Below are 15401 nucleotides of genomic sequence, written 5' to 3'. Positions count from 1 at the left end.
CACTCTCTCAATTATCTATCAGTTTGGGCTTTCTCTGGTGTTCAGGTTTTCCCCCATTACATTTGTCTAAATTAACTTTTTAAGTGCTCTTTTATTTTTGTAGAATTGAATTGCCAAGGCTCAAAAAGTCAGGCATTAAATTCAGATATGTTTTCATTGAATAAAAATTAAATAAATGTAATTCAAATTAGAAAGGTTTGTGTTAAATGTCTCCACCCCACTTAAACATATGAACACATTGTTGTATGATATGTTGGTGACATGATATAAGTGAAAGGACTGCTAACTGAAGAGGGAACACACTGTGTTGAATCAAGGGCTGCCAATACAATTCAGGCAATTAGTCGATGAATTGTCGCACGTTTATGATTATGATTATTAATATTATTGAACTGAAAAACGTAAACTTTATTAATGACAATCACTCAAGATGTGTGGTTATTACAAATTCATGTGTGTATTTGTGTTGTGGTTTGTTAAAGTGAATAACAATGCATTTAATGAGATACTGAGAAATGTTGAGATCTTATCACTTTAATGAACTTTATGATCTGTGAAATATACTGTGTACTAATAACAAAGCAAGAACAGATGTTTATTATCATGTTAAAAGTTCATTTTTGCATCTCTGTAAACAATGCTTTGATCCTGCAAAGACCATCAGATTTAAATAAAAAAAAAATCTTTCATTACTTCTTGTCCGAATGATTGTTTTTACGAGTCATTGGGAGTGACTTAGAGAGATGATTATATTGGTATGTCCAATATATCACGAGGCTGCTTTGATGCTGTTGGAGAGGAAACAGGAGAACATCATGGCAAAAATAAATACATAATTTACCATAGTATACACCTCTATTAACCTCTTAAGCACGGCGGTCCCCCCATTGAACCCCTCCCACCGTTTTTTTTTCGAGATAATGTCTCAGGGCTTCTTAACATTTATGAAACTATTAATGTGTAGCACCAGATTAACGGGAAGAATCTCAGCTAACTGAAGATATGAACCATTTTTACCAAAACAAAACACAAGTCTCATAAGAAGCGTCTAAATGACCCCTGAGCGAAAAAATTCGAACGCACTGCGGCACACAATTCAAGATAAAGATACCCTTATTACTTATCGTAGCTGCACATACAATATAGCCGATTAAAGCTGAGACTCCACAGATTATTTAGGTATAGTATCATCACTGAGCGATCCGAACTTGCGACAGGGGAAGCAAACACAGACATCACAACACATACCTTTACGGAGCATTTACGGCAGATCGTCTCACCGTAGCTGTCAATTAGGTCAAAAGACGTGTTCAATGGCATTAAAACGAAAAAAATAAATGCTACAACTGTTGATCCATAGGTTGATAATGTACCTGTGCCTTTAAAGAAATTATTTATAATCCATAATTCCATTTTTATGTAAAAATCGGAGCGGAAAAGTTAGCTGCTAATGGTAGCCACCAGAGTGTATGCAGCTTCCGGTTTTGGTAACGCGTCACTCTCACTCCTTATTTGTTAACGTTTTGGTGTGTATATAACTTTCCCTCGATTCCATTGGCTCTAGCGGTTATAAAGAGATTTCATTAATCAAAATCGAGCAAGGGGGGCCAGAGATAGGTAAAAGATTATTAATTTAACCCTTTTAGAAGGGAAGATATGGTTATTTGTTCTGGGAATGTCATTTTTCGAGCCTGAGACCTGAAAAACAGGCTCAGGGCTTAACAGGTTAATAATAGTTATAAAAATAACTTGGTTCAACTGTTATTTAACCTCTTAAGCCCTGAGCCTGTTTTTCAGGTCTCAGGCTCGAAAAATGACATTCCCAGAACAAATGACCATATCTTCCCTTCTAAAATGGTTAAATTAATAATCTTTTTTCTCAAAGTAATGATAAACCTGTGAGTTGGATGTAGAAAAGTCAGAATCAATATAGATGTTTTTTATTTTAAAGAAAATTCAGATTTTACATAGTAAAAAACTGTAAATTATAGTGTCCGTCCAAAAATTCTTTTTTACTTATAGTGAAAACCACCCTTGGATGATGGTAAGGTAGACTAAAAGCTTTAGGAATCCAAAGTACAACATATAATAAGTACCCTGTATCAAGATTGATGCAAAACAAGTGACATGTGACCTTTTTAGAGAGATTTAGCAAAAATAAACCACTTCTGGGGTCATTTGGGTGGATTTTCCATATCTCTGGCTCCCCTTGCTCGATTTTGATGGTTGACAACTCTTTCTGACCGTTAGAGCCAATAGAATCGAAGGGGGAGTCCCCCACACACACACGTTGTGAAGAGAAAAGGTGGGGGCTTCGCGCATCTAATTTGCATCAGAGTGGACCTATCTCTAGCTTTGACATCTGGAAACGGAAAAGCAGTTTTAATGCTTATGGATTATCAGAAATCATTTCAAAGGGACACAGACACATTGGATTAACCTATGGATTAACTTCAGCAGCGTTTTTATCGTTTTAATGCCATTGAAGACCACTTTGGAGAGACTACAGAGCCAAGGTAAACATTTTAGCAATTTTAGCTACCTAGCATCACCTGTTTTGATGTCCGTTTTTGCTTATAACGTCGCAAATACGTATGATTCAGTGGTAATGTCGGTGTCAATCGATTCTGTGTCACCTCACGATGTGTTGGATGTGGTGAAAAGATAAATAATAAGGTTTTGTGAGTGATTTTCGGTGCAGTAAGGTGTTAGCATTTTTCGCTCGTTGCTAATTCAGAGGCTCAGTGTTAGCATTGTGGGTTTTCTTTTGAAAAAAAAAAAAAAGATCAGTTAGATGAGTTTCTTCCCGTTACATGGATATAAAACATTCATAGTTTTATTAAATGAACATGCCCTCAGACACTGTTTCCTGCAAGATGTTGCGGCAGTACCCCGGTACCGGGGTCTCTCGGGCTTAACAGGTTAAAGGTGGGGTATGTCATTTATTTCAGAAACACTTTGTTATATTCCATGGAATGCTCTTAACATCCCGATAACAATGAATATATTAAATGCTTTGACAATAAATACATAAAAAGTCATCTGTGGAAGCCGTAGTACTGTAAAAAGCACGACCAAGCCGGCCCGGCTAAAGTAACTGGATGGCCTACCTGCCTGTCAGCCTTCCATCTGCACAAACTTATCTCGTGCCCTCATTGGTCATGTGCGCGTTCGTGTGTGTTGGAGGAGGGGCTCTGTATGGAAGTGGCAGATTTTTTCCGGTTGTGTATTTTCAAATTCTAGCGCACTCGAGCTGGTTTCTCCAAAATGACCTACCCTACCTTTAATTTTTAAAAATAGGTTGGTTCAACTCAATTCATGTAATACATTTAAATAATTGTATGGTATAGATTGTTTCATAATACTATACTATGCCGTTTTTTAAAAAGTATTTTGGACATACATATACTATGCCGTTTTTGCATTTATTTTTTACACACTATATTATGTTGTTTTTTACATTTTCTTCCCTTTGAACATGACGGACAATTCATGATTTGTCTGAATTCTCAGGTGAGATTTGAGCACATTCACACCGTATACTGCACGTAATATCTTTCAGTTAAAATAGGACTAAACCATAGAATACAAATGCATTGCATCATTATCAGGTCCCTGTGGTCATGTGCAGCGCCTCACAGGCACATGATGTTGAAGAGGCATATATATATATATATATATATACACTGCATATTAAAATAACAAGGCAATCCTTTATAATAGAGGTAATTAAATAATGTGATGAAGCAAATGTAACAGTATCCACAATATGTCTCGGAGTCTTTGAATATCCCGGAATGCCAGGATTCATCTGCATGTGAACGAGGGCGTCTGTGGCAGCATTTCAGTTTTGTAAACAAGTCAGTGGAGTCTGAGGGCTTCAACGTGGTAAACAGTACTATAAAGTCATTTTGTTGACCCACACAGGAGCCCCAGTGAGGATGAGACTGCTGCTTCAGGGCTATTCACTTTTGTCCATCTCTGTCAGCACACAGTAGCAAGTGTGCTGAGTGCAGTGAGTGAGGGAACCTGCAGGGAGAAGAGAGGACAGCATGAGAGGGGGGAGAGGGGGGGGGAGGCAGCTGAAGAGTGCCTGGTGTGTGCAGGATGTGCAGTGCACTCACGCAGCAGCTTGGTGACGATGGGGGGCCGTTTGGACTCTGGTTGGTAGATGCCCAGGAAGTAGACGGGGACCCCTGACAGGGCGATACCAATGCCAATCAGGGAGTTGATGGTGTCGCAGTAGAGAGGGACCGCCACCAGGAACACAGTACACATGCAGAAAATCACCGGGTACACTAGAGACAGCTTTAAGGAGAGAAACACAACACAAGAATGGTTAGTCTTCATTGGCTCTGACATGACAGAGTAATAGGGTCATTGGAAGTAAAGACAACATTTAGCCTGAGGGGAGTCATATTCTGGATAAAACGGAATTCTGCAGATTAATGTTATACATTTATAAGAAACAAACTTTGATATTCTACGAAATTAAAGTGGTACAACCCCCCCTCCAAAAAGAAATACAAAATGTGAGGTAACATCTTGAATATTCCCTAAAATTATAAAATCATTCATTTAATAGATAAAATATTGAATATTCCAAACTTGAATATTCCCAAAAATGTTCAAATGAAACATTTAGAAGAAAAAAAAAAATCTTGAATATGATATTAAAATCATTATTTAGGAGATAATAAAGAAAGGGTCTTACTTTGAGAGGTCGGGGTCTGTCGGGCTCCTTCCAGCGCAGGTAGATCTGCCCGGCGATGGACAGCCCCATGAAGAACCAGTAGCTGAAGCTGTAGTAGTTGATGAGCTGGAACACATCCTCCACTGTCAGGTAGATCAGAGACATGATACACTGCACAGAGGACAGAGGAGGAAGGGAGACATCAAACAGTGAGTCTCACACACTCCATTGTGTTCTCCTCATACATCCTCAATAGCTTTATTTACCTGAGATGGTTATAAATAACAAAGATTCATATTAATAATATCCACTTTCAGTGTTTTAAAGCTTTAAACAACAATACTGATCACAACTACCCAATATGATGGTATTATGGTGTGGTCAGGTATATGTCAATGATTACCAAAACGTTGCATTTGAGTACAGCAGCATTGGCTCTTGTAGTAACCAGGACCAGGTCATATACTTTCTCTATAGGACAAACATGAACATTTGAGATTTGGCTCAAAATGGTGACAATTGTAAAAAACTACTGATTTAAAGCCTGGAGCAGGAATGATGGTTTTAAAAAGAACACCCCAAGAAAATCATTTTAGGGCCCCTTTAAGGCTTTAAACTCTTAAGACAAGACCTCACACTTTTGCCATAAATGATGCAATATGTATAACATAGCCAATCCAGGCGATAACTTAAAAAGCTAAACGTATCCCTAGTGATTGATGTGGGCTAAATTGAAGTTTCCTGTTCTTCCTCTGCTAGAATCCAATAATAATGGATCTGTTTTCGTACATTGAAGATGAGAGCGGGGATGGGGGTGAACCTCTCTATGTGGATCATGGACAGAGCGTCTGGGAGGTGACCCTCACGAGAGCCCACGAAGAACAACCTGCACACAAGAAACAGAAATGAAGACGGATAACACTGAGGGAAGGATATTATTGAATAACCCGTGCAGATTGTGTCTGTGGTGCTCATATAGTACCTGGAGGCAGCTATAATGGAGGCATTGAGTCCTCCATAGCAGGACAGAGCCACAGCGATGGGGATGGTCCAGCTCATCACACCCAGAGTGTGATCTGCAAATGTCTGAACACACACACACACACACACACACACACACACACACACACACACACACACACACACACACACACACACACACACACACACACACACACACACACACACACACACACACACACACACACACACACACACACACACACACACACACACACACACACACACACACACACACACACACACAACACACACACACACACACACACACAACACCACACACACACACACACACACACACACACACACACACACACACACCACACACACACACACACACACACACACTTTCAACTTAAACACATGCAGCAGTTCTCTGTCTCATCTGCATATTTTATTTTAGAAAAAGAAGCCCTTATGCGGCTTTCACACCAGCGCTTTTCCCTTTCTAGCTCCTAGCTAGAGCTTTTCTGGTTCAGCTCCGGTTTCCCTTTTCAGCTCCCGCTCTGTTCACACCGCTCAGAGCTGCCGCTGCTGCGTCATGACGTCACCGTTTACATCGCTGATTTTCTCCCCAACGGAGCTCACAACAACAACGGGCCGGGGACTGCGTCGGGTCGATGATCGTGTTGCTTTTAATCATACGAAGCCAGATTAAATTAAATAACGACTTCTCCAATCTTATACTTTTCTCCAGAGTGCCGTGGTTCATTGTTTATTAATGTGTTTCAGCGGCATTTACCGACCGCTGCAGTGCTGGCTGCTCTCCACGGGAGTTTATTCTCCCGTTAGCTCTGGGTTAGCTCACACGGCTCTAAAGTATTCACTGTCTGACTGTCACACAAGCAGCTGATACATATCCCCAGTTCCCCTTCAGTGAATGTGTGTCAGTCTGAATTGACGCTGTTTGGCATCACAACGCTGTTATGAAAGTTTCTCTGGTATAACATGGGTGATGTTAGCATAGCAACCGAAGCTAAACTGACTACTTGCTAAGCCGTTTTCTACAGGCACTTTTTACCGGCGTATTTTTCATTATGATTCTACTTGTGATAGTCGGACATGACAACCTGTGCAGCCCATGTATTGATTCCATCCGATAGCTGCTATAATAACAAACAAAACGTCTGCCTGCTCTCCACAATTATCAATAACAGCGAACGGATGGTCAAAGTAAGGTACAAATAAACAGAATCACACGAAGCCTAGTTAGTGTTGCCTGACTTTATAAAGTGTGTTTTTTTTTTATAAGTGTGTGGTTGCCTTCTAGTCACTTTGCTCAGCGCTACTGCTTGTAGGCAGGCATGACGAGACTCTTCAGTCGACCCATGTTCAGGTTAGGTGGGTTTAGTTTCCTGCACGCCTCGACGTAAGAGAGACGTAAGCGTCATAGCTCCGTATATATATATATTATATATATATATATATATTATTATTATTATATTATATTATATATATATATATATTATTATTATATATATATATATATATATATATATTTATATATACAGTCTATGCTCTAGACCGACAATTTTTTGGAGCTGGAAGTGAACCGCATTCCGGAGCTATGACGCGGCGCCGCTGCGGTGTGAACAGGAAAAACCGGCGCTTTTCCAGCTCCAGCTCCGAGCCGGAGCTGGAGCTGGAAAAGCGCCGGTGTGAAAGGGGCATTAGAGGTAAGTGAGGGGGAAACATGTTTGTGGATTTTCTTTCTGAGTGGTCCTTTGTGTATGACTTCATAACAGGGGAAAACATGTCTGACAGGTTCTTTCTTAGTTCCTTTATTTATTTATTTGATCTGTGAAACCGATGGGAAACATTTTGCCCTAATCATTTTTGCTAAATTACTCTTTTTTTAAATTGATATGATTAAAATACATTTTTAGCTAAAATAAAGAATTATATATATATTTTTAAATATGACAGTAATGTTACATACCTTGTAGTAAAATGTATCAAGAAATTCAAACTCACCTGGAAGTAAACATGAATGCTTTGAGTCCCATTTAGAATATAGCGTGGGTGTGCACGTTAGCCTTATGTCGCCAAATGAGAACTACAACAAACAATATATACAAGGCTAAAATAATAATGGCTTTCAAAGAGGAGATAAAAGCTTAATAATCTTTACATTTTTTCTTTTACATAACTAAAGAAAAAGTATCACAGATGAAAAAATGATAATGAAGAAACTTAGAAATATGATACCGTACGGGCATACACTCTCTTTCAGCTTTTTAGTCATAAACAAAGGAAAGAAATAGGTATCAGAAAATGAATGACCAGATGTTCTTTCTCTCGTGCCTCTCAGGGCTTCATCACAGCTGGTTAACTCACCACTGCCACTGCATCACTGGCCAGTATAGCACTAGCATCCAGCACAGCATAGTAGGCCACGTTAGTGAGGATGTAGATGATGGTGACGATGGGCATAGAGATGGCGATGGCCAAAGGCAGGTTCCTGAAACACACCGCATGGGATCATTAGCTGGATTATTAGCTGGATCATTCAAGTATTGGGTCCACACCTTCTACAGAAAGCGAAGCACCAAAGTTACTTTTCAGGGTTTTTGATCTCCTCAGTGACAAAGTTGAGAGTGTCCCAGCCCGAGTAGGAGAAGAGGGCAGAGTAGAGCGCCAGCGCGATGTTGCCAGGGTCTGTAGACGATCCCTCAAAGGATGATTCAAAGTTGGCTGTGTTACCTAAGAGAGAGACACAATAATTAAAGAAAATGATCATAATTCTGTGCATTGATCCTATAATCCCACCGCCGATGGATCCTGGGATTTGAAACTTCCTATAAAGTCAGTGTGGTGTGTACCGTTTCAGCCATGACAGTTTAACTAAAGGAACCTGCCACATGAGATACGAGAGGGTTCCCTGTGGCTATAAGGACTGAAAACAATTCAGAAATGATCCACTTCAGACTGCTTAATTTTGTATTTAAAATGTAAGTAAAAGTTTGCAAGGGCAGGGTGATATGATGGTGTCTTCTCAATAGAGTCATGCATGATGAAATCATATATGAAGATAACATGATACACTGCTCTGGTGTCTATATTGATAATAACAGCCGATGGTGGATTTGTTTTTACGTCGCGCTTTACATTACCCAGAATACAATACAATACAGCTCAGGACATAATAATGGGGGATATATATAATAGTGTGTGTACCCATTCGGAAACCAACATTTTGGTTTAAACAACAGGGTTTTAGTACTCGATAGTGGAGTGGAGTACCATAGTGTAATGACAAATATTCAGTTTTTTCTTAATGCTTAATCTGTCACTCAGTATATGCATGCATGTAAACATATTTATATATTTTAAGAATGTACTTCTCATTTACCGAGTATTTTATAAACATGGGAGTAAACAAAACAAGGCTCTACCATGGGGTTATTTTATATTGAATATTTAATTATTGACTATCCAGAAGAAGAAAGAAAATGGTGGCGGTGGTGGCGGGGTGTGTGTGTGTCTACAGAAGGTCCAGTTGTGATAGACACGGTTCACCACTGTATTAGTCATTAACCCAGCTTTAAATCTGAGCATGTGTCTTAAAACAAAGAACACTGAAAAGTCAATGTTGTAGAGACATCACTGACCCTGGCACAGCTTGGCGATGCCTGTGATGATGATGACGATGAGGGCTGCCACCTTGGCGTAGGTGAAAGTGTCCTGCACGCGCGTTCCCCACTTCACATAGGCAGAGTTAATGAACGTCAGTAGACCTGGGGGAAGACAGAAATACTTAAGAGATGCTCTTTGTATTTACTCCTCCAGGAACACAGACATGAGCAGACAGAACTCACATATACAGGCGGCAGCGATGAGCCTGGACGCTGCGTACGGCGGCTCACACGTTGGGAAGAGCGGCTGCACCAGGTAGTTTGCAAACGTAATGGCTATGACCGCCTGGCTGGTGGGCTCAATGATCAACAGAGAAGTCCACAGACGAATGAATGCAATGAAGCCTCCAAATGACTCCAGGATGTACGCATAAGAAGCCCCTGATTTGGTGATGGTGGTGCCCAGCTCAGCGTAGCAGAGGGCCCCTATCACAGAGAAGATCCCCCCGATGGCCCAGATGACCAGCGACAGCCCGTAGGAGGCGCTGTAGATCAGCACGCCCTTAGGGGAGACGAAGATGCCGGAGCCGATCATGTTCCCCACGATCAGGCTGACTCCGTTGAGCAGCGAGATCTCCTTCTTCAGCTGCATGCTCTCTTTGGGAGGCTCCTCATGATGGGAGGAACCGTTCATCTTCTGGGATTCTTCGTGGTCGGCCATGGTACCGCCGTCTCAGACCCTCACAGACGTGGACGCTGCAGACTGAAGTCCCTGCCTGGCAACCTCTGGAGCAACCTGTCCAACACACATAGATGTAACAAGTCATTGTTGGTGACGCGGAGAGGAGCTGAATGCCAGAGTGGTGAGTCAGAAGAGTTGCTAAATGTAATCTCTAGTGTGTGTAACAGGGGTGAAAGAAAGGTCATGAGCAGAGAGGGTTGGGATGAACAGATAACAGAAAGGGCAGCGAGGGTGGAAACATTAACTGCAGAGAAGGAGAAATGTACCAGCCTGAGGGTACCAGCCTTAAAGGGATTTAAAGGGAGAGTTAGGATGTTTTAAAGTGGAGTTGTATGAAGTACTTTTCTAAAGTCCATTACCTACAATGGAGGGGGGTCTGTAGCTCCAAGCTGGCGAAGCAGAAAGGAATGTACTTCCACAGACTGGAGCAGCAGCGAAACTGAATTTGACATCCAAATAAAAGGCCCATTAAAAAAAAAAAACACTATTCTGAAATAGGCCATTTGGCAAAAATAAGTACTTAAATGTTTTGATGCATCTACTCTTGTACTTTTACATAAGTGATATTTGACTTGTACATGTAACAGAATATTATTACACTGTGGTATAACTTCATTTACTTGGGTAGAAATGTCTCTTCCACAGCTGTAGCTCACATACAAAAACATGCCATCAGATAGAACTGCATGCACAACTTGGCATACTGTATGGAAAGAAGTTTGGAAGACATCAGCAAATATGATGTCAAAAAACACTTGGCAATTGAGGAATGTTATGTTAAAACAAACAACCTAATCGTCTGCAAACAATCTATTTGTAGATTTGAGGGGTGAGATGGGGAGATGGATTGGCCATCTACTTGCCCTTATCTCTTTTTCTGTATTAATCATAGTATCTGTGTGTTGGTGTCATCTTGTGAAGAAATGTTTACAGATGTGGTCACAAATAAAATATTGAATCTCACAGAGTTTGCTCGATAATGAACTTATATTAGGGACACATGTTGTAAAATTGCTCTGAAGATGGTGTAACTTCAGAGAATACTCTGGACTAAGTGGCATAAGAGCAGGGTATAATAGCACAAGTGTACAAGCAGGGGTGAAATGTACACTTTACAGTACAATAACATGACTATAAATATAAGAGACTGAGGGCTCATATTCCCATTAGACCAGTGCTTGTGTCCATGTGGGGTGCATGCTTCACTTCAATCATTAGGCATCTGTTCCACATGCTGTGACTCACCACCACACACCTGCTTATCTGACAAAAACAGACCAATCGATGACTCAAAAAACCACACCGCTATTAAATTAATCTCATTAGTCAATGAGACACACTGTCCCACACGCAGGTCAACAACATGAACTATACTGCAAAATCAAAACACAGATTTCTTCAAACTTTGGGGGTTACCACTTTCATGTCATTTGTTATAAAGCCTTTGTAAAGGGTCTGCAAAGGCTAAATTCCCCCCAGAGGGAGTTTCTCTCCCACACACTCCCACCCCTGCCTGAAGTGCCTCCATTGGACTTAATCAATAGATTATTAGCGTAACATAATGACATCACTATGTAACACTCACGCTTCTATTGGGTAGGGCTCCAACAAATTGTACGTGATAGGCTAATGGGTAGGACAATGACATCTCTAAGCGGTTGACCAATCACAACAGACAGGGTGAAAAGAGGTGCTGCAGCACAGGCAGTATGAGAAAAATAGGGCCCCTTTAAAAAGGTGTTAGTGGTGTGAGTCTTTTTACGTGTGTGTGAACTTGTGTGCGTCGCCCTGTGAAATGCGTCAACAATGCAGAAGAAGACATCACGTACAGTAGGTGTGGTGTGCAGCATACCTTGTGATGCTTTAGTTAGCAATACATTGATAAAAAAGTATGTACATTCGTCACAGTCGTCATTTTAAGCACAAAAGCTCTTTTCATGTCATTGTGATGTCCTGGTTTGAATTGTGGCCCGGACCTTGTGTCACCCACCCTCCATAGGAAGTTAAGTGTAAAGTAGAGTACATTTTTGGAAAAGGCCTTTTACACAAGGAGGTGCAATATCTTCCCCTTGCATCATTCAGAAAAACTTCACAAGCAGCTTTTCGGCTTTTATCTAGTATGCTGAGATCACTTCAAAGCTAATCGTTTATTTTACATTATGAGCTGAAGAATTACAAGATTAGATTGTCAACAGAAAATGTATCTCTTGCTTATTTAACAGATTCAGTGTTATAGTAATTTATCAAGCAATTTTACAATTTGTTATTGTAAACGTAGTTAGACAGAAAGAATAAGACTCTGGATTAATTAATTATTTGATAATAATGGTTAAAAATGTCAGAAAATGCGGTTTTCAGTCCCTGCAATATGGAGATGTCCTACTTTAGTTGGGTTTTGGTCTGACAAGATATTTAAAGACATCCCCTTGGACTTTGAGGAACTGGGATGGGTATTTGATACTCATTTCAGAAATGTTATAGACAAAATCCAATAATGGATTCACCGAGGAAATAATTGACAATGCAAATAATCTTTAGTTGCAGGCTTGCAGCCTCTCTTACACTAATAATTTTGTTGCTTTTTTTCAGACTTTTTCTGAGTATGTTTTCGTCCCAGAAGACCTGAGATTATTCAAATCTATTACCAAACTGTTTTCAAACGCATGTCCTTTAAAGGATAATAAAACTGTCAGTGACATTTTCCAAGTTTGGTCAATTGTACCTGAGATGTTTTTGCAAGAAAGCTTACATTTAGAGTTTGCACTTTAAATGTGTAACCATGTGAACTTCGACAAGGCCAAATAATTTGCATCTTATTACTGTGATCAAAACGTGACCTTATTGTTCAACCTGTACTATGCAGTAGACATGTTTCTAAAAAACTAAATATGCAAGCTTAATTTATAGCATACGGATAATGATGCTAAACAAAGGTGGATAAATCACTACAACAATAAAGGGTGGGTTGTGTTGAATGATATCATCTGCTAACATAGCTCTCATGATTACCACTTTCAGCTTTAATAATTTCAGTGTTGAGGCTAGGTCAGTAGGGATCAGTCTATTTACTGATACAATGTTACATTTCTATGATTGACCCGTGTTTTCTACTACATAAAAAGCATCGCTATCAATAAGAAAACGCTACAAAGCATCCCAAGCCGGCGTTTCCTTAGTAAAATAACCCGCGACAAGTAACAGAGAATTACTAACCCCGACTTCCGCTGATGACTTTCAAAATAATGCCACACTTAACTAATGTGGAATACTCTTTTGTTGTCTTTCTCAAACTGTGTTTCACTTAACACGTCAAGTGAGGCTATTTGCATTGACTAAACCCACATGTGTTTAATATAGACTTTACGAACCAAAAGGCAAATGGAGGGGGCAGTTCAAAAGGAAAACGTATTTACGCGTTGGCACACACTTGTTTTTTCTTTACTTTCGTTCGGTTAACGCTGGTTTATTCTTTGATAAGACCCGCTCCCAAATGATCTAAAATGTTACTGTGGCTAACAAATATTCACGTTCCCTCAACAAAATGTCACAGCTGAGGTAAAGGATAATTTTTTTTAAATAAAAATAACAAATTGCTTATTTTGACTTTACATTTGAATGGGAACCTCCTAGCTTCCGGTAATGTCCGGGCTAAATGCGGTTACTTTGCCGGGACTCCAAACAGACGGGACTTCATTTTGTCCCGTTGCTTGAAAATGTTCCTAATTCAGGTAGCTCTATCTTCAGCGAATAAGTAGATAATGTCCCGTTTAACAGGAATTCTCGTTGTTCAGCGGGAACACTTTCAGGGCATCTTGTCAGTCTTACCTGTGCTGGTTTACCTCCTCCTGCCTATCGGTTTTGAAAACCAGCCAACGCGGTGTCCATTAGTGAATGCATCAGTGCCGGTGAACAACTGGCTGCTGCGCTGCTCACTAGAGACGTCATGTGACGCTGCCGCATACTGTACACCAGTTTATGACTACAATATGCATACATTATGTGTTAGGGCCAGTCTATGGTTAGGGCTATTTAGGGAATATTTCTTATCTGTGATACCACCAAAAGCAGTGCAAGATAAAAGAGAGTCATTATTATCGGATACTTATTGTTTGTGTTTGAGAGATAAATTCCCATCACAACTTAATAAGGAAATTAGTTTACTGCACTAGTCAAAAATAAAAAGTTGTCCCCATAAACATCTGGAAATATGTTTGCAAAAAATAAACTCTGCAAGTTCACTGAAAGTTCAATAAAAGTCCTTTTATAAATTCTGATTCTGAATATGTTCAAAGGTTCAAGGTTGAAAGGCTTTATAGTCATATGCACAGCCACACTGTAGTTGTGGCATCGACATCTTAAGTCCCGGCTCCTCCTACAATGCAACATAAATATATATAAGACATAAAACAAGAAAAAATAGCGCAAGAAAATGTTGCAAGATTAATGTGCAAGTATTGCAGGAGAAGTACATACAAATACCTACAGTTTGTATGTTTTCTGTACAAACTGTAAAGGCCAGAGAATTAGAAACATTGACGTTTTATTGGGCTGAATAAATGCATTCAAAAGTTTTACTTTGATTGCATTAAATAAAAATACAATATACTATTTGTTGTTATTGGCTGATTCGCCATTTACATCATGTTCTATCTATCATATAATTATAATCAGTCCCATGATTTCCACTGAGCGTGTGTGAAGAACAGAAGTGTAATTAGAGCGGTCGTGTTAGGAGCATGGGGCAGAGGCAGAGGAGCAGTATGTGCCAAGTTAGTGAAGTGTCAGGCATGGTGAAACACACACACACACACACACACACACACACACACACACACACACACACACACACACACACACACACACACACACACACACACACACACACACACACACACACACACACACGACCAGTTTATAGTTATACTGTATAGGTCCCACCTTAGGTCAATATGTACTTGTCACTTTGTACTATCAAAAGGTACAATGAGGCAGGGGATTTCATTAAAGAATATTGAGCATTAAGGCAAAATTAAATAAGATTGAGAACAATCTTTTTAATTATTTTTTGTAGTTTAGCTTATTTTATGAGGAGGACACCACCTTGGGGATGATACCCCCTTTACTTCTAATGGGGTCTCTATACCTGAATAATACTTTTTCACAAGTGTCCAATCATCTTGAGCATGATGCCATTACCATGTAAGTATATGTTTAGATAAAAAACACCATCTTACCTACTACTACAGCTTATTTCTGTCGTATCTTTCTGATTGTTTAAGATAGATGCTCTTATTTTGATTATAAAGGGAACAATATTGAACATAGATATTTGTATAGATGGGGGGGCAATATAGATTGCATTTTCTCCAGC

General features: G+C 39.8%; 1 protein-coding gene across 1 annotated transcript; it reads right to left on the bottom strand.

The window, feature by feature from the left end:
* Window positions 1-3406: 3406 nt before the first annotated feature.
* On the bottom strand, window positions 3407-13935 carry slc7a6 (solute carrier family 7 member 6). The gene is made up of 10 exons (XM_034132747.1): window positions 13856-13935; window positions 9532-10084; window positions 9325-9450; window positions 8272-8416; window positions 8051-8174; window positions 5676-5779; window positions 5483-5579; window positions 4715-4864; window positions 4125-4308; window positions 3407-4029 (listed from the first exon to the last, which is right to left on the bottom strand). The coding sequence occupies exons 2-10, from the start codon at window positions 10007-10009 to the stop codon at window positions 3962-3964; spliced, it is 1476 nt and encodes a 491-aa protein (XP_033988638.1). The 5' UTR covers window positions 10010-10084; window positions 13856-13935; the 3' UTR covers window positions 3407-3961.
* Between the last annotated feature and the right edge of the window lie 1466 nt (window positions 13936-15401).

The sequence above is a fragment of the Trematomus bernacchii genome, unplaced genomic scaffold (genome assembly GCF_902827165.1).
Source record: "Trematomus bernacchii unplaced genomic scaffold, fTreBer1.1, whole genome shotgun sequence".
NCBI lineage: Eukaryota > Metazoa > Chordata > Actinopteri > Perciformes > Nototheniidae > Trematomus > Trematomus bernacchii.
The sequence above is the reverse complement of the archived record's forward strand: the minus strand, read 5'-3'. Positions and strand labels throughout refer to the sequence as shown.